Source organism: Leopardus geoffroyi, chromosome A3 (assembly GCF_018350155.1).
Source record: "Leopardus geoffroyi isolate Oge1 chromosome A3, O.geoffroyi_Oge1_pat1.0, whole genome shotgun sequence".
Lineage (NCBI taxonomy): Eukaryota > Metazoa > Chordata > Mammalia > Carnivora > Felidae > Leopardus > Leopardus geoffroyi.
The window spans coordinates 43,428,048-43,448,293 of record NC_059336.1 but is presented as its reverse complement, the minus strand read 5'-3'; the positions used below and the strand labels follow the sequence as shown (position 1 = coordinate 43,448,293).

Sequence of the window (20,246 nt, the reverse complement as noted above, 5' to 3'; positions counted from 1 at the left end):
ACATAGGGACTCATTACACCACTCTCTTCATATTGGTGGGTGTTTACAAATTTCCACATAAAAAGCTGTAAAAAAAAAAAATGAGATTGAAAATAGAGAAGCTTGGGGCACCTGGGTGACCCAGTCAATTAAGCATCTGACTCTGATAGTGCAAGGTCCGCTTTAGATGCTCTGTCCAGCCCTTCTTCTCTGCCCCTCCTCCTACCCCTTCTCTGCCCCTCCTCCTTGAATGTGTGCTCTCTCTGTCTCTCTCTCTCTCTCTCTCTCTCTCTCTTTTAAAAATAAATAAACATTTTTGGGCCACCTGGGTGGCTCAGTCGGTGGAGCATCGACTTTGGCTCAGGTCATGATCTCAAGGTCCTAGGTTCAAGCCCCGCGTTGGGCTCTGTGCTGACAGCTCAGAGCCTAGAGCCTGCTTCAGATTCTGTGTCTCCCTCTCTCTCTCTGCCCACCCCCCACTTGCACCCTGTCTCTCTCTCTAAAATAAATATTAAAAGTTTTTTGGGGCGCCTGGGTGGCGCAGTCGGTTAAGCATCCGACTTCAGCCAGGTCACGATCTCGCGGTCCGTGAGTTCGAGCCCCGCGTCGGGCTCTGGGCTGATGGCTCAGAGCCTGGAGCCTGTTTCCGATTCTGTGTCTCCCTCTCTCTCTGCCCCTCCCCCGTTCATGCTCTGTCTCTCTCTGTCCCAAAAATAAATAAACTTTAAAAAAAAAAAAAAAAGTTTTTTAAATAAACATTAAAAGAAAAAAGAAAATAGAGAACCTTGCAGATACCAAAGGACATTTCCAGAACTGGTAACTTGATTAGGAAATGCTAAAATATTTTTTGTATGGTATTTATTTACAGCATACACAAAATGTGTCGTAATAATACACTTGCCAAGCAGAGTAGCTCCAGAGAGGCAGCTGGCCTATGCCTTACAAGCAGGAGGTCTTATAAACTCATGCTTGCTTGGCTCCGGCCTGGCCAGCACGTGCTATAGTGTTCTCACAAGAGTACCTTTTACTTTCAGGGTAGAGGCAGACAGCTTCTCTCCTTCAGGCTTCATTGTTGGTGGCTTGTTGTGAACGAGCTTCCACCATCCTGGTTCTCCGAACTCTTGAGCCCCTGAACGGAAGAACATGGGGCTTCCCACACTGAGGCAACCCGCTACTGTGCTCCACCAGGTCGAAGTCTTCTTCCTGGAGAGTCCAAGAATTTAAAAATTATTGGCTTTTCAATTTTGGCATTATGTGGAAAATACACTCTCCAGATACTCTAGGACTCCAAGACTGTGTTATGCTATGGAACCTCCAATCTTTGAAGGAACAGAGCATAAGAGTCAAGGGAGAGGCTCTGGAGCCTGTCTGGCTTCAAATCCTGGCTCTACCACCTTCTGGCTGCCTCAGTTTCCTCTTTTTTAAAATTAGGATAACAACTTAACTCACAAGGTTGCTGTGGGGATTAAACAAAATAATTCAAACAAAGCTCACAAAACACTTATCACATGGGTGCCTGGGGGCTCAGCTGGTTAAGTGTCAGACTCTTGATTTCAGCTCAGGTCATGATCTCAGGGTTTGTGAGATCAAGCCCCATGTCGGGCTCTGCACTGACAGTGCAGAGAGGAGAGAAAGAGGGGGAGAGAGAGAGAGGTAATATCTCAAGCAGGTTCCATACTCAGCTCAGAGCCCAACGTGGGGCTCGGTCCCATGACGCTGGGATCATGACCTGAGCCGAAACCAAGAGTCAGATGCTCAACCGACTGAGCCACCCAGGTGCCCCAAATGAAGTTGCTTTTATATGTGAATTAGAACCAGCTCTCAAGAAAGCAAGCAAGAGAATCATTGGCCCTGGTAAACAGTTCATTTTACCCCAGAAGCACCTCTCATTTTACCCCAGATGCACCTCTCAGTCTGCTCCTATTTGCCTGTACAAATAGTAAAGTGAAATAAAACTATACAGTGTGTTTCATAAAGAGTTGAACTTTGGGGGAATAACCAACTTTGGCAAAAAAAAAAAAAAAAAAAAAAGTATATAATGAAAAGCCTTCACACCAGCACTGAGCAAGGCAGGGCTTGAACTCACAGCCCCAAGATCAAGACCTGAGTTACCATCAAGAGTTGGATGCTTAACCAATTGAGCCACCCAGGTGCTCTTGAAAGTTTTTAATGATACGTAAAATGCTAACTATTCAGACTCCTGTTGAAAATTCTTTTAAAGGCAACTGTTCTAAAAAACAAGTACCAGAAATCCTATAACAGTCTTTCGTAAGAAGGCCAGTCTTAACAGTTGGAAAATATTGCTCAAGAGGCAAAAAGAAAAAAGCATTCTTAGGGACAAAGATCTGCTAGAAAACAAAGAAAAAAACCCCACAAATATAAACTTTAATAGGCATGAGCATTTTCTGAGATGGGGACAAAGACACCTCAGTTTCCTCCCCAGTGTTTTGGTCCCAGAGCACCTCTCCCACATTTGTATCTTTTTCTAAACTATCCAAGCCTCCCTCCTCTTGCCCAAAGGATATGGGAGGGGAGGGGTTCCACTTACTTTCATACACCAGCTGATGGTGCCTCCCCAGGTCCTCAGGCTCTGCCCACTTTTCTTTTTTAAAAAAAATTTTTTAAATGTTTATTTACATTTGAGAGAGAGACAGAGCTTGAGCAGGGGAGGGGCAGAGACAGAGACAGAATCTGAAGCAGGCACCAGGCTCTGAGCTGTGAGCTGTCAGCACAGAGCCCGACATGGGGCTGGAACCCTCGAGTAGTGAGATCATGATCTGAGGCAAAGTCAGCCACTCAAACAACTGAGCTACTCAGGTGCCCCTCTTCCGTCTTTCTTCTTTCTGTTGTTCAGACCCAGAAACTCCCACTGTCCTACTCTCAGACTCACTTACTCTTTCTTCTGCCCACTCAAAGCTGCTTCTCAATCCCTCCAGGGAATTTTTCATTTCAGCTACTGTATTTTTCAGCTGCAGAATTTCTTTTTGGTTTCTTTTTAGGTTTTTTATCTCTTTGCTGACATGTCTATTTTGTTTATACAACATTTTCTTGACTTTCTCCACGTCAGTTCTTAGGACATCTTTAAGACAGTTGTAAAGTCTGTCTTATAGATCCGCCAGTAGGTCTTTTACAGGGACAGTTTCTGTTGTTTTATTGTTTTTTCCTTTGAATGGGCCATATTTTCCTGTTTCTTTGTATTCCTTGTAATTTTTTGTTGAAATTGGATATTTGAATTTAATAATGTAGTAACTCTGGAAATCAGATTCTTTTCCTCCTCTGAGATTTATGGGTTTTTGTGTCTGTTGTTGTTGTTGTTGTTGTTGTTGTTGTTTTTATTGTTGTAGGGTGTCTGTGTATCAAAGATCAACCTGAGGTATAAACTTAAGGTCTTCCCGGGTCATTTCTGAGACTGTGCCTTTCCCTGGGCATGCATGGTGACTTTCTAATTTTCTCTGTATATGTGGTTACTTTTGATTGTCTTATCTTTAAAGTCTGGCTCCACAAAGGGGACAAAGAGAAAAATAAAATGGGGGCGGGGGGGAGTGCCAGCCCTTTAAATCTCCTTCAAGTCATTTCAACCAGAGGGAGAAGGGTTTGCAACCATTCAGGGGAGGTGCAACCCACCTCTTCATCTGCATTTCTGTGATGAGAAGCAGCAATCAGCAACCAGAGCACAGATTCCTGGCATTTGGAGGACAGGGTCCTTTTTGTCTACCCTGGCTCCCACAAGCTGCGTGTGAGCTGCTTGGGGAACAAGTGTGTTGCTGCCTGACACAGGGTTGAAGGGTGTGGAATGGGTAAACGTTACTAACAGCTGAATTTGACCAAATTCAACTGCAATTTACCTTCCAAATCTCCTCTTGGAAGTTACAAGCCTTCAATATAGATCCAGAGATCCAAAATAGTTACATCAGACAGATTCTGCCATTTCAACTGTTTGTTGTCTAGGTGGGAACAGACTTCTGGTGCTTCCTACTCTGCCATCCCCCTGGAATCTTTGTCATACCGTTTAAAAAATTTTAGGAGTGCCTGGGTGGCTCAGTTGGTTTAGTGTCCAACTTCAGCTCAAGTCTCGATCTCGTGGCTTGTGAGTTCGAGCCCCACGTCGGCCTCTGTGCTGACAGCTCCAAGCCTGGAGCCTGCTTCAGATTCTGTGTCTCCCTCTCTCTCTGCCCCTTCCTCCCCCTCAAAAATATATAAACATTTTTAAAAAAAGAAGCTGGGGATAGAACAATGGGAGGAAAATAAGTCAAAATCACTGCCTTCACTGAGTTGATTCCTGATAAAGGAGATACAAAATAAGAAACAAAAAAGTATAGAATCAAGAAGCGCTAAGAGGGCTCCTGGGTGGCTCAGTTGGTTGGGCGTCTGACTTCAGCTCAGGTCATGATCTCACAGCCTGTGAGTTTGAGTCCCGCATCGGGCTCTGTGCTGACAGCTCAGAGCCTGGAGCCTGCTTCGGATGCTGTGTCTTCCTCTCTCTCTGCCCCTCCCCTGCTCATGCTTGGTCTCTCTCCCTCTCAAAAAATAAACATTAAAAAATAATAAAATAAAAAATTTTAAATACTATGAATGTGCTTTATCATATTTCATCATATGTAAGACCCACTGACTTTAAGATATACCATTTTATGTACAACAAAAGAAGAAAACTAGCCATCAGTTATGACACACTATCCCTTATAAGATGTATCCAGATGTCAGAAATGTGAAATTTAAAAAAAAAATGTTTTAAAGAGATGCAAAAATTTTAAAACATGTGCATCTTGGGGTGCCTGGGTGGCTCAGTTGGTTAGGCGTTCAACTCTTGGTTTTGGCTCAGGTCATGATCTCACGATTTCATGGGTTTGAGCTCCGCGTCACTGATAGTGCAGAGCCTGCTTGGGATTCTCTGTCTCCTTCTCCCTCTGCCCCTCTCCCATTTGCACTGTCTCTGTCTCTATCAAAATAAATAAATAAACTTAAAAAAAAAGTGTGCATCTTAGAAATCAATGAAATACAGTAATAGAAAAAAGTATTCAAAGTATTCTTCATTATTCAAAGTTATACCTCCTATATACTCCATACCTGAAATTAATATAACACTGTATGTTAACTACACTGGAATGAAAAAATATTAAATTAAAGGGGCACCTGGGTGGCTCAGTCGGTTAAGCATCTGACTTCAGCTCAGGTCATGATCTCACACTCCGTGAGTTCAAGCCCTGCGTGCTGACAGCTCAGAGCCTGGAGCCTGTTTCTGGTTCTGTGTCTTGCTCTCTCTCTGCCCCTCCCCTGCTCATGCCCTGTCTCTCTCTGTCTCAAAAATAAATTTAAAAAAATTAAAAAAAATTTTTTTTAAATATTGAATTAAAAACAAATTTTTAATGTATATTATATTTGAGAGAGAGACAGTGTGTGAGCAGGGGAGGGGCACAGAGAGATGGAGACAGAATCTGAAGCAGGCTCCAGGCTCTGGGCTAACAGCACATAGCCCAACGCGGGACTCACAAGCAGTGAGATCATGATCTGAGCCGAAGTCGGACACTTAACCAACCGAGCCACCTAGACAATCTGGAATTAAAAAAAAAAATTTTTTTAATCCTGGAAAAATTCAAGGTCAGGATTATAAAAGCAGATTAAATGATCACACATACAAAGGCAATTAAACTGCAGCAATTAATTAAAGCTTTTAAATACTTTTTTTAAAACATGTTTATTCATTTTTTGAGAGAGAGACAGAGTGCGAGTGGGGGAGGGGCAGAGAGAGAGGGCGACTCGGGCAACACAGAATCTGAAGCAGGCTCCAGGCTCCGAGATGTCAGCACAGAGCCTGACGTGGGGCTTGAACTCACAAACTGCAAGATCATGCCCTGAGTGGAAGTCGGATGCTCCACCAAATGAGCCACCCAGGCACCCTGGCTTTTGAATACTTTTACACTTATTTCCATAATAGATAACATAAAGCCATTTAAGTAAGCCTTTACATATTTAAACTTTAAGAAAACATTAAAGACACGAATGAAAAACCTGTAAACATCTAAAAGAAAATGTATTCAAATCCCGCACTTCATTACACAGCACACTATTCTCTTAGGTCATATGGCAAATGAGAAATGCTTATCTTGTTAGGAATTTAAAGAATGTTCTATGGATAACAGAATTAAAATCTTCAATAGCTATGAAAAAAGTCTAACTGTACATGTTCTCTGCAGGCCGCTTCCCTGGGGCATAGTGATTCTGTGGATGTTCACACACAGAGCCGTCTGAGCACGTGCTGACTGCCTTGGGCAAGGGGTTTCGGTGGCTTTTCCAATCACCAATGCTTATAGCAGAGTTCCAAAAGCAAAGGACAACGTTGACGTAGGGAGCTAATCGACAAGGAATCACAGAGTAATTTTTAATGATCTCTCATTCCTTCTGGTTAGATCAAGAAGAAAGTTGGTTGCTTTAAGTTCTAACTTAAAGCACACACTGCTTCCCTTTCTGATCAAGAAAGAGGGCTTTGATTGCCTTTATGGGCCATGAGATCCAGCTATAATTCAATAACATTGTGTTATTTTTAGCACACCTATTTTTATAGTTTCATTCTATGTATGGCAAATGATACGAATTTTCCACTTATCATGGCGGTGTGAAGTTTCTTTTCAAAATGAATGTATTTACAAAAAGCGGGGGGGCTTGATTCAAATAAGTAAATGGTAATTCTAGTGATTCACTAACATGGCCAAAAACCACTAGTTTAATAGTTAAACCACACAGAAACTGGAGAGTAATTAATGCCTTTCAGTAAAGGATTAAAAAGGAAAAAAAAAAAGCCTTGGCTGATTCCTCTCCAAACATACTCTACAAATGAACAAATGAAACAACTGAACAACTTATGTTAAAATATAGCAAAATCCTTAAAAACAGGCAATTTAAATCCAATTTCTTCTAGAAGACAATCCACTAAGCAGAATGGCACTGAGAGATCAGGAAAACATTCCAAGATCTAATTTTATCAGTTTTTTTCCCTTTCTTGTGCTTTATAAATGGGGTATATTAAGTTCCATAAATAGTGCTAAATCATTAAACTAAGACAACAGATTCCCTTTCTTTAAGAAAAGAACCAGTTATACTGTCAATTCTTTTCTTAGTACTACTAAATAACTCAAGAACAAAAATAACTCCTTTTGTAAAAATGTACTGAATCTCTTCTATTTTCTCCTCACAGCGAGCCTTCAGAAAGCCGCCTCTCCTTTCGACTGCCCTCCCTGAGCTCCGAGTGATGCTGGCAGAGCTGTGTCTTCTCGGTGCCCGAGGAAACAGAGGCCGCAGTGCGTTCAGAGAAAGGACAGGTACAAACTTCCTGTTCTGACCTGATGTGATCAGAGCCTGTATCACGTCTACCCTGACCCAATTAAGCAAGACATATGAGCTTCACACAGGATTGAAGATGGCAACTAACAATCAGAATCTCATACAATTTGTAAATGCAGTTGGAAACTCACTAATCCCTAATGGCAATAAAAATCTTGTTGATCTGCATGGATCTTTAGTTAAAGCATGTGGTTTTAAGATCTGTGCCCTGGCATATCTGAGTGTGATGAGCCAAAGCAGCCACCAATGAGGCGTGCTCAGCAGTAAAATCAATGCGTTATCATGTAGAGGAATGAATGAACAAGCCATGTGCGTATTAATGTGCCTAGACTTTGCTAAGCACTATAATACCAAAACGTATCACCAGTATTTACTTTCCAGTTCATAAAAACAAATACTGATAAGAGTCTATTAATGAAGAGCAATTTAAAGAGGTGAAGTCAGCCATTGCCATTATCTTCCTTCCTCCGACCTTCTATCAGACACTGATTTCAAAAGGACAAAATGATCCTATATCCTCAAATTAGTTATTCATCCAACTATTAAACAGCCTCATGGAATTAAGCTCTCTATTTTTTAACATTCTAAGAATCTCTTCAAATCTCTTCATGCTCAGTACAAACCAAGAGTGTCCTCTAAAGTAGGACTAGAAAAGTCCGGAAACCTACATTTTTTAATAGTATATACTTCCGGGGTGCCTAGGTGGCTCAGTCGGTTAAGCATCCGACTCTTGATTTTGGCTCAGGTCATGATCTCATGGTTCGCGAGATCGAGTCCCACACTGGTCTCTGTGCTGGCAGCACAGAGCCTACTTAGGATTCTCTGTCTCTGCCCCTCCTGCTTGCGCTCGCTCTCAAAACAAATAAACATTAAAAAAAATCCAAAAAACAGTACATACTTCCACTTTGGTTTTCTACAAACACATGTTTTAACTTAAAAAAGTAACATTTTCTGAATTAAAAAATTCTTTGTAATTGCCACAGGTACTCTAATTCCTAAAGGGCTGCATTAGGCTATCTCAAATCTCGTGTACTTTGTTCTTCACCTCTTCGTGCAAGTGTAAGATTTCCAAAAATCACATTACCTATTCCCCAGTAAAAAGGTCCAATGTTTCTCAATAAAAGCACAGATATCTTCTTTCCATCGGAAATAACCTTGCCGTCCACTTCCTTCCAGAGACAAGTTATACATTGCCAGCATGACGACCTGGAACACAAACGCAACAAGGGCTGGGAGGCAAGCACGATTAGGGATGTTAACCTTCAGGGGGAAAAAGTTTGTTTTCTATTCTGAGTAGGAATGGTGGGAAACAGAGGGGGAAAGGGTGATATCTTGGAATACTCTCAGTATAGAATTTTATTTTCTGTTTTGCTTCCATTAGATGAATATCACTAATCCACTTATCTGCCGTTGTTCCTTACACGTTGCACATGCAGGGCTAATGTGTGGCTGAACTGATTATGATAAACAACGACTGTCCTATGCAAGCAACCTGTTCCGCTGCCCCCCCCCCCCCGCTCCGTGTCCTTCCATCTTATACAACGCGGCACTAGATATAGTGACAACTACTGGCTGTCAGGCATCCAGGTATCTGCTGCAGCCCACGTTTTCTGAATGATGGTGCTAACCTTTATTTTGAAAGTCACCCCTGCCTATCTATATACTTTCCTAAGCTCTTTAGAGAGCAAAAACAGAGACTCTCAGAATTTCAAAGCTGAAAATAATGTTGGTCACCATCTACTCGGTGTTTAGCCATTTTTAGCTGCAGAAACCTTTCTTCTGATGAAATTAGCATTACTCTCAGAGCTCCAAGTGGAAACTCCTCATCTGATCCAGCCTTGCTCGTCTACAGGTGATTAATTCATAGCCCGGAATTGGGAAGTGTTTTCCAGAAATATAAGTAACATGTGCTCACTGTAAAAGACTTCCATAATAGAAAAGCAAAGAAGGAAGTAAAAATCACTCTAGATCTGCCATCAAGAAACAATCACTTTTAACATGTTCAATGACTATCCTTTGAGGCATTTCTATTTGCATCTATATATATGCAATTTTGTCATGATGTAATTTCATGTAAATAAACAAAACAATACAAGCTATTTGAAACTACATTTTCAACCTAATGAAAATAATGATTGATTTGGGGCCACTGAAATTGAAAAAGGGACAGAGAATCTATGTAAGGAATCTAACTTAATTATTCTTTCCAGAAGGAACATCCTGAAAGTGTAAGGAGGCTAGTAAACTGCAGTTCAGGCTCCCCAACCCCCGTGCTCACAGCGCGAGACCCTCAATGGTCCAAGGGAAAACCTCCAACTCAAAGGACCCAGTAATACCGACACTTCCACTAACCAAGCTCCCCGCTCCTTACACTTGTGAAACCTGCAGAAACCCCACCAAACAATTCATCCCATCGACGGATTTGTCAAGTCCTTCCACTCACTGTTGCAACAGGTCTACATCAACTAACCAACAGCTTCCTTAAAAACTTATTGTCCATGAGGACTTACTATTCAACGGATATGGAGTTTCAGTTTGGCAAGATAAATATGTTTGGAGATGGACAGTGATGATGGTTGCAAAACAATGTGAATGTACCGAATGCCGCTGAATTATATGCTTAAAGGTGGTTAAAATAGTAAACTTTCATGTTATGTATATTTTACCTCAATTTTAAAAGCTATTGTTCAAGAAATACTTTAAGGAAAATCTGAAATCAGCTTCTTTTGCCTACTCCCAGACCCCTCAAGTACTTCAGACACACATATTCACTGTTAATCTCAGCAGTAGAGACACTGTCTGCTACTTTATTTCTGGTACTTTTTTTGCATGTCTGAATTATTTCACCACTTTAAAAAGCTAAAATTCACACATTTACTTGAAAATAACTTTTTCCATAACACTTAATATTTATTAAGCAAACTGCAAAATCTATGAAGGACATGGTTTTCCCCCTCCCCTGGAATCTGGAATCTTAAAAAAAAATGAATCCCAGTTCAGTTTTTCACTCTCACAAGAGCTTATCAGTGACAGAGTATCCCCAGGGCCCAGCTCGGGGCTGGCTCAGCCACAGTAGGCACTTCACAAGTACCTGCTGAAAAACACCTAGAAAAATAATGAGCACAGATCACAGTACGTGCTACACCTGCCATGTAAGAATAAGCATCCAGGATGAGAATATAACCACTACCCTATCCTTCCCAAACACATGATGGTTTCTCCCGCATTTCAAACTGCTGTTCGCAAGTCACTACAAGAAGAGAACACAAAAAAGAGCATGGAAGAAAGGTCAGGAGACCAGACCCTCTGTACTGTTGGTATTTTGTGGTGAAACAGGCATTTCTACTTATTACTTTGGTAAATCAACAAATATAAAGTTTAAGATTTAAAAAGACAGAAACTCCACATTCCAATATATTATTTGGTGACATCAATAGAATCTATAAAACACCATCTGATTTAGCTCTTTCTTGAGATGCTGGATTTTTTATTTTTAATTTTTTATTTTAAATTCTTTTCATTTTATTTATTTGAGAGAGAGGGAGAGAGCAGGTACAAGTGAGGAAAGGGGGGAGAGGGAGGGAGAGGGAGAGGGACAGAAAGAGAGAGAGAGAGAGAGAGAGAGAGAGAGAGAGAGAGAATCTTAAGCAGGCTCTGCATTCAGTGAGGAGCTCGACGAAGTGCTCAATCCCATGACCTGGGGATCAAGACCTGAGCCAAAATCAAGAGTCAGACACTCAACCGACTGAGCCACCCAGGCACCCTGAGGCTGGGTTTCTTAGAGGCAACTAGAAGTACTGGTCAGTAGTTTACCAAGAACCAGACGTGTCTGATCTATCACTTCATCGTACCAAGGTATTATCTACCATCAATCCATCTTCTGGAAGTGAAAACATAATTTTCAAGTGATGTCAGCCTAATTAAACGTGCAAACTGAGCCAATATTGTATCTTCTGAGCAATATAACCAAAAGCCAGTTGTTCTCTTCAAAAGAACCTCCGCAAAAACTCATATTCTTGCCAATAAATTACGTATATTTGCTCTTCTTCCACTTTACAGCTTTTTGAGACGCTTACAGATCAAATGCAAATCTGCTGATGGGTGTACACATGAGAATAATCTATTATATTAATCTGACCTTGCCTAGACACAATATCCCAGGTACACGTTGAGAAAAACATCCCAATTACAATACGCATAAGACTATATCCTCAGTACAAACGTCCCTTCATTTTCTACTTGCATACTCTCAGCCAAGTCAAAAAAGGCTCCCTAAATTCACCACTGACAGATTTCATTAGCACATCTCCTAGTAAAGCACTGATAGGGGCGCCTGGGTGGCTCGGTCGGTTAAGCGTCCGACTTCGGCTCAGGTCATGATCTCACGGTCTGTGGGTTCGAGCCCCGCGTCGGGCTCTGTGCTGACAGCTCAGAGCCTGGAGCCTGTTTCAGATTCCGTGTCTCCCTCTCTCTGTGACCCTCCCCCGTTCATGCTCTCTCTCTCAAAAATAAATAAACGTTAAAAAAAATTTAACAAAAAAAATAAATAAATAAATAAAAATAAAGCACTGATAATTAATAGTCCAAGCTGCTAAAGCAACTGCAGTTTATAAGGAATACCTTAGTGGCGCAGATCATTTCATCCAAACTCTTTCTCATTTACCCTGTTTATTTCTTTCATAGCAAAAAAGTGCTATGGGTAATTAACTTGTTTATTTGTCTGCTTATTGTTTAAAATGTCTAAAATGTCAGCTGCCTAGCTGTCTTCCTCATCACAGCAGTCTCCAGGCCTAGAATGACACCTGGTTCTTCATGGGCACTCAATATTTGTTAAATGAATAAACATAAAAACTCAAAGTAATGTGTAATTCGTTCATTTTTAGAATTCAGACTATGGCCACTGGTACCTTGCAATAGACCTAGTTAGTAACATAAAAACAAACCAAAAAAATTAAGACAAGCTGGCAATCAGTAAAAAGCTATTGTTCAGGCTACAGTTGGCTTGGAGGAGGGGGCTGGTACTAGAGACGGCTAAAAGGTGGACGTAGATATTCATCCCCCCAACAATATTCAAACATATCCGTGTTCAAACGCGGAAAAGCCAGATCACGTTGGCTTCTGCAATGAGCCACATTATACTTTCCCAAACTATTTCCAACGTGGTCACCTTTACATTGTGCTAAAAACGGCTGCCAGAAAGAAAAATATGAACCTCATTGGGAATTCAATTAAAATCAGAGTCTGGCATCATATCCATGTGAAATTGTGTGTGTGAGGTTTTCGAGAATCTCAAACCTAATTCACCACATTAGCAGGGAGTATTTTCACAAAGAACTCCTTTCTCCCTATATTTATCATTTTCATTGTGAAGTAAGGAGTGACCCTCAAAACAGCTCAAAAGCCTATGTGTAAGCTCCCTGTTCTCTGAATATTCATTCCAATGAATTCCTTGGGGGATTGACCCTGCAAATTCTAGGGGAAGAGCTTTTTACTCACTTGCTGCCATGTCAGTTTCAGCCTTTCATACTGCTCCTTGCCATCTTCTGAGCAATCGGAACAAGTGAATCTAAAAAAATTATCACCCTTAAGGTAACTGAGCTGTTCCCTCAGCTGACCTAGGAGAAAAACAAAAAAGCACATCATAGGTTTATCTAGAGCAGCATTTATCAGTGTATCAACCAGATTTTCCACGCTTCCCATGTGTTCTTCCTCCTTTTCAGCTAACCCATGATAGCAGGACGGGAATAGGGAAAACAGAAGAAAAGCACAGAAGAAAAGCGTATGCCTGTTAAGTGTATGCTTCCTAGCTTTTAGGAGAAAGATGCTGGGAAATCACGTTTTCATTGCTCTCACTGGATTTTCCAACTGTTAACATTCCTGACTCCTATGGGTCTCCACACACTCTTTCAAGAAATATCTGAGTTCCCACTGCGTGCCAGGCACTGGCCTAGGAACCGGAACACAGCGCCCAAGATAGTCTGCTCTCGGCATTTTATAAGTTCTGAGGGTGACGTACAAGGAACTAGGTAATCATAATAGCACAACGGTTCTCCATCCTCACTGTACATCGGAATCACCCATGGAGTGGTTTTGTTTTTTTAAAAGATGCCTGGGCCTACTCACACAGAATGAACCAATCTCTAAAAGGGGGGTCTGGGTCTCTCCATTTTCTAATGTTCCCCAGGTGATGCCAATGCTCTGAGAGACAGGACAACCACTGGAATGGAACGTGGTGTGTGCCACAGGGCAATGCAAGGGTACATAAAAGGGAGGCCCAACCCATACAAGGAAGATGGGAGAGCTAGAAAAAGTGGCATTGACAGGGGACCTGAAGGATGACTAGAATTGGCCAGGGGAAGAGGGGTGCCTATGTGAATGGCGGGAGCCCACGGAGGCTACAGAGACACATATTCCAGAGAGGAAATTAAAATGTGCAGAGACCTTGGTATAATAATTTTTTTGTGGAGAATTAAAAGCTCACCCTAACTGCAAAGTTCTGGTTGTGTGGGGACAGGATACTGAGGAGAGACACTGAGGAAGTTAGCAGGGACCCTATCGTGATGGACAGTTTAAAATGTATCCTTAGAGAACAAGGTGGAACGCCAGAGATTTCTCAGGCAGGGCCCTAAATCACTAAGCAGAAAGAGCTCAGAAGCAAACTCTAGCTAATGCATAGAAAGTTCTAGATTGTTTCCTATGAAACTGTTACTATTAATTTATTAATAGTAACTATTAATCTGAATAGTTAAATCCATCTTAAAAACACTTCCACATACCAGAAACTGACCCGTTTCAGCTGAAATTTCTCTGACCTAGTTACAAAGTATTACACAAAGAATTCCTCTGGTACCAATGTCTTTCCTAGTCTCTGCCGAATGGGAAAATCCCATTTTGGTAAGACTGGTGATGGCTGCCAAAGCATGCTCCTTGAGAGCCAGGACACTGGCAGATGAAAAGATTAGCTGAAAGAGTGAGGTATCGGGGCAGCATGTGTATATATATCTGTCGCCAGCAGATCTAGGAGGCCAGCATGCAGAAAACAAGAATGGTCCCAGAAAAAAAGCATAAAATATTTTTAATCTGCTAATTCTGACTTACTTCAGCATACAACAGCAGTTTTCCACGGAAGTTAAATATTAATAGAGTAACTTGAACTTTCATTCTATACTGGGCCTAGTATTGGGCCCTAAATCCACAACATGATCTTGTTAAACAATGTGGCTAATTCTTTAAATAACACAGGATTTCCAACTTTCTTTTATTGGGTTGCCGTCCAAAATGTTAACTTAACAATGTGAGAGGTTGACAGTAATTTTTATTAGCACAAATGTGTCTACGTTTTATATAAATCTGTCATTAACCAACTAAACTAATCATAAATATAATAATTATCTTTTTATTTAGGTCCATTGTACATTCATGTTTCGTTCACAGGTGAGAAAAACAAACCTTCACATTGGAACTGACAAATCAAAGGAATTGAGAAGCTCCTTACTGGCCGGTATCCATTTTTGGCACTTGTCACAGAAGTAGGACAGCTGCTCTTCCATCCAGGACACATCTCCTTCGTCACTGTTGAGGGAATCCCCACTCTGATCATGAGATAAGTCCACTGATGCCTGGTCCTCCGATTCAACGATCAGGAGAGTCTCCCCCTCCACCTCTCCCTCCTCCAGCCCTTCTGAGGTAGATGTTCTCGTGGCTTCATCATCATGCCGGCTTATCAAACTACTCAGGTGGATGTTACTATCCATCCCTTCCTCTCCCAGGCTCTCAAGTGCTTTTCACGAATAATCCTAAGCTCTGGACACCAGGCTTCAAGGGGCTTCTACCAGGATCACACAGACAGACAGAAACTCTTCACGAGAGTGTCTGCCCACTTCTTTACTCAGATAGAAGGGACTTTTAAGCAATCATTTAGAATATGTGATCCACTGTCCTTGTCTTTGGTCAAGTTTGAAAGGACAGTGACCAAAAAAAGGGTGAACACCTCACAAAGCTATTCTCCATCCACACTCACACACCCACACTCAACACTGTCCCATCAATATTTGGCATCCATTTCAAGTCATGTTTTTTGAGATCCTTTTGCCAATAACATCTTCTCTCTTTCTGCTTCAAGTTGCTCAGTCAAAATAATCTGTTCTCCCAAGAGACGAATGTTTTCTTTTTTCCGATTCTGCCTCTCAATGTCTCTGATCACTCCATCGTGAAGCCTCTAAAAACGCAAGAAACAGATTTCAGTAACACCCAAACAGGTGGTTCCCTTCCTTGTGCCATTCAATCTGAGTAACAGTACTACCAAAATACACTGAAAACTTTGAGACTCCAAATACCTAATTACTATTTCAACTTTCTGCATAAATGTAAAATGTAACAAGCTATCAGATTAATTTGGTCGTGTGCTCCACCAGTGTTATTACTTAAAATGACTTCTTAACCATATTTTAAGAAATTCCTGAACATTCAGTATAGAAGCTTCATGGGAAATTAAAAAAAGAAAAGAAAAAAAAAACTGTTCCTGAGGTGAATTTTAAAAGTTTAATTGATATACAATGCTTTAAAAGATCTGGTGAGAATTACTACAGTAACTTTACAAACTACTTTCCTATTAGCAATGATCCTAGCTGAATAATAAATATCAAAGAAAAAAAAGATTCCTGAAATTTAAACAAACTATCAGGATCAAGAAAATAAAGATCTTAGCTTCTTCTAGTGCATAAGAAGAAGTAAAAATTGTACAGAATTACTAATCAATTACATGACTGAGAGAGACAAGAAAAATACAATGCTACTACCGGAGGAAAAAAGAAAGGTGGTAGTTACTTTGAGAAGCACTAAAGACAGGTCGAAAATTCCAGAACACGGACTTGGCACCTAAGATGAGACTTTTTAAAGCCTAAGTCCAGTCATTACTAATAATTGCCATTTTCTAGTTTTTAGGTCCCCAAATACTAATTTTTTTTTAACAGCAGCCTTGTGAGGTAGAATTAATGGGGGTGGGGCCCAGGGCCTGGGGTTTTGTTTGTTGGTAATCATTAGGTCTATTTTATTTTACTACTATCATTATTATTTTTAAGCGGGCACTATGCCCAGCACAGAGCCCAACAATGCACTTAAACTCACAACCCTGAGATCAAGACCTGAGCTGAGATCAAGAGTCAGACGCTCAACCGACTGAGCTACTGAGGTGTCCCTATTATGCCTATTTAAAGAAACTCACCAAGTACCTACTTGCCAGATCTCCTCCAGGCCTAGAGTTTCACTCACTATTATGGGGGGAAATGGGAAGTTTAAGAGTCCTAGAACAGATAACACAATTGAAAACCATCTTTTTTGGACCCTGCTCCTTAGCCAGATCTCCAGAGACATTTGGCTCCTCCCTCCCCAGTCCTTTGGGTCCTGTACTTCCTGTATCATGACACACCCATGCACACATCCCACCCCACCCCCAAAGCCCACACCATCCACTGGAATCATTCTTTCCATACCTGCCTCTGGGATCTTCCATACCTGATCTTCCTTCCTCAGACTTCAGCATATGGCTTAGGAGCTTGCTCTCCTGCCATCACTGTAGTGCTACCTTCCTTCAAGTTGCAGACTGCCTGCGACTTGCACTTAGCTACCTTACTAATCACCTCCCTTACTAACCACCAAGACCTCTTCACCATTACTCATGTAATACAACTCGTTTTGCTGGGTTCCTGTGAGGATTAATGTCAGTGCCTGGCATGTGGTAAACAGTCAAGAAATGCTAGAAAACAACAGTCATTATTTTATTTCTTGCTTCCTTGAACCTTCCAACATACCCAATGTGTCAATCATTTGTCTTCTTCCTAGTGTAAAAAAAAAAAGTCCACTGAATGACTGGATGCAAAATAAACACAGGTTATTCCGGTCAATCTTTTCTTCATCTAATTTCCAAATACCTAAATCTTTGTTTTTCCACCCTCTAGTACAGAGATACTCAACCCCAGCTGCATGTTAGAATCCCCTGGGTGGCTTTTAACACATACGTGATCAAGATTCCCCATATTCAAGAGATTCTGATTTAAGAGGTCTGGAGTAGGTGACATTGTAAAAACGAAAGATGCTGAGTTAGTTCAGAACCAAGCTCTCATCCATCCCTACCCCATAGTCTGAAAAGATCTGCCTCCACTGACCTCAGAACTACATCTGACCATCCTCTACTCCACCTCAAATTTCTTCTGATCACCCTCTTTTCCTTTCACTTCTTAGAAGAGAAACTTGCCTGCCTCTATTCCAAAAGCTCCGCCCTCAGAACCCATACTTTGTTCCCCAATCTCTAACCTCTTCCATGCCCTCATTACTCATCCCAATAGCCCCTCCCCCAAATTCTTATACCATCACACCTTCCCGATTTCCAGACTGTGAACCAGGACAAGACCTCTTCTGCTTCATCTCTGTGTACCAAGCACACTGCACAGCCCAGTACGACAAAAGGCCATTTACTATTGATTCATCCAGTTCATTACTTCCACCCTTGGCAAAACTAAGCCCAACCCTAACGCACGCACTGACCTAGTTGCCTGCTCTCAACTTTCAGCACCGGTGTGAAGCAGTTACAAACTCAGGAACGCCCGTCCTTCCTATCTTTGTTTCCCAAAGCGCCTAGAGTGGTGCCTGGCACACACAGACCAATCACTAAACATTTGCCAACTAGAGTAAAAACAATATGAACTGACACACACGGAACAGGCGGTCGGTCAACCGATCAGTAAGTTACAGATATTTCTAGAAATACAGGTACAGAAAAAAGAAAAATTGGAGGCTGGTATCTCTAATTCCCAGAATCTTGTTTCCACAGCATACTGTTTCTTAAAAGAAACAAACAAACAAACAAACAAATAAACAAAAAGCATCCACTAAATTACCTTGGCTAAAGGCAGAGAAAGTGGATTCGGGGCAGCCTCCTTAACCCTAGGATAAAATCTCATTAACACTGGAAATGAGATACATTAGGGTTGAGCCTCAACCTTGGGCCTGGGGTTGGGGAGAGGCCGACAACTTGCTGAGTGCACCCCCACGAAAACCCTTTCCCGCCTCTACTTTGCAGCGGCCCAAGGGACACGCTGAAAAGTCCGTGTCACTGTAGGTTGGAGGTGACCTGGGAACCGGGCCGCCCACCACCCTGCAGGCCTGCCTTAGCTGGAGCCAGGAGGCTGCGGCGCGGAGGGCAGGGGCTCCCCCGCGCCGGCAGGACGGGGTCGCCGGGGCCTCCCGGTGCACGCGGCCGCGGGGGCTGCGGCGCCCGGGCCGGGCGGACGGCGTGGGAGCCGCAGTCGCGTGACCGGGGTGATCGAGGAATGGGTGGGACGCAAGATCGCGCCGCCGCGGAGCCGACGAAAGAGGGCGAGACGAGGAGCAACGGAGAACCACGCGGAGAGAGGCCACTGGGCCTTAGGTCGCCCTCGCGGGCCCCGGAAGAGGAGGTCACGTGACACCGACCTGCCGGTCCTGCCGCTGCTTCAGATGCACGCCGGCCACAGTGGCCGCCGTCAGCACCACCGACAGGCCCAGCACCACCTTCGAGCTCCTCGACATCCCCGCGCCGGCCGCCGCGGCCTCCGCCTACCCGCCCCGGGCCCCAGGGCCGCAACCGAACGCGACTCGGAGGCTGCGGGTCAGGCTCGACCGCTCGAGCGCAGAGCCCCTGCAGCCGCTGCGCCGCCCGCCGCGCCAGGCGCTAGCAATCGAGAGCCGAGCGCGGAGCGGCGTCCCTGCACTGCTGAAGTGTGGCTGCGGTTGCCTCTTCTTCCCGACCCCGCACACACACATAATCTGTCCCCTCTGAGCGTTCTGCTGACCCGGGTCCTTTGCTCAATACCAGCCTTAGTAATCGCAGCCTCTTTGGCCCTTTGCGCGGTAGGTGCCACCAGAAGATGGAGTTTTTGCTTGTAGATCCATAATTAAATGTTGTAGACACGGTCACCTGTTTTCATCTAAATACTGTGGGCTGGCTGGTCAGGCTCTGATTTTTCTTAAAACCGAAAAGCCTTCTGGCTAAAGGGCATGCTAACTGGGTAGCGATGCCTCTTCGTTGCCTCTTGGTAAGAAAAGCGCTGGTCAACTTGCTTCCCGTGTAATTACTAAGAGATCGCCTTTATAAACCTTTGGAGCCTCAGTTCCTGCACCAATAAGACAGGATTCCTGATTCCCACATTACCAGGGAAATGAGTGAATGAATGAATGAATGAATGAATGAATGTAAGGCATTATGCAAGGCATCATTTTCACTTTTCCTTGTGGCAGAAAGAAATTTGGCTTTCCGGAAAGTGTAAAGTATCTAATAGAATAGGCAATGGAAAGGTATTCCCATTAAGTCATGCTTTCCCACTGGAATTCACAGAGAGCAAGCTTCTTCCTGTGGAAACAACTATGGCCAGTACTGATTAGGACCAGGTCTTGGTTAGCACCACCCAAGGGCTTCTCCAATATTCATTTCTGTAGTGCTTTGCTATTCCAGTTTGTTACTTAGTGTAAATGGCATGAGATGATTATTGCTTGTAAGAAATGTAATAAAAAAAAGTTGAATACTTTTTTCAAACCACATTTTGTCCATGGCATTTTTCTCAGCCAGAGGAGGATATATCACTGAATTGGGAAACTGAGTTCTTCCCCTAATAGACTGTGGAGTTAGAAGCACTTCAATTCAAGGTGTATTTGTATTCTTTTGTAATAGAAAAGAAAAAACAGTATTAGACCGCTTTTTTACTTCATGACCTGAGCTGAAGTCGGACGCTTAATCGACTGAGCCACCCAGGTGATTCAGAAAAGAACAAACAATATTAGACTGCTTTTTTACTTGTGGTGGACTCCAGATATTTTTCTCTGTAAGTCAGTGAGCCTTCAGCAAAGCTACATGTCCTTAGAATTTGTCAGAGTTAGATGGCCTTTCACTATTGTAA

The 20,246-nt window shown here is 42.6% G+C and overlaps 2 protein-coding genes across 2 annotated transcripts in view; both read right to left on the bottom strand.

The window, feature by feature from the left end:
* Window positions 1–15,071, bottom strand: part of KAT14 (lysine acetyltransferase 14) — a 37,190-nt gene extending 22,119 nt beyond the window's left edge. The window contains exons 1-4 of the mRNA XM_045445400.1: window positions 14,813–15,071; window positions 12,814–12,932; window positions 8,402–8,523; window positions 1,001–1,182 (exon numbers count right to left, since the gene is read on the bottom strand). Coding sequence (XP_045301356.1) covers window positions 1,001–1,182; window positions 8,402–8,523; window positions 12,814–12,932; window positions 14,813–15,071 — 682 coding nt within the window. The remainder of the gene's footprint in view (window positions 1–1,000; window positions 1,183–8,401; window positions 8,524–12,813; window positions 12,933–14,812) is intronic.
* On the bottom strand, window positions 14,376–19,021 carry LOC123580543 (protein PET117 homolog, mitochondrial). The gene is made up of 2 exons (XM_045445401.1): window positions 18,787–19,021; window positions 14,376–15,535 (listed from the first exon to the last, which is right to left on the bottom strand). Exons 1-2 carry the CDS (start codon window positions 18,880–18,882, stop codon window positions 15,386–15,388), a joined length of 246 nt encoding a protein of 81 aa, XP_045301357.1. The 5' UTR covers window positions 18,883–19,021; the 3' UTR covers window positions 14,376–15,385.
* Window positions 19,022–20,246: the final 1,225 nt, after the last annotated feature.

Excerpts from the sequence above, each read along its gene's own strand:
- LOC123580543 (XM_045445401.1), bottom strand. The coding sequence starts at position 18,882 with ATGTCGAGGAGCTCGAAGGTGGTGCTGGGCCTGTCGGTGGTGCTGACG. Across the intron at positions 15,536-18,786 it reads AGCAGCGGCAGGACCGGCAG|AGGCTTCACGATGGAGTGAT; the intron begins GTCGGTGTCACG and ends TTGCGTTTTTAG.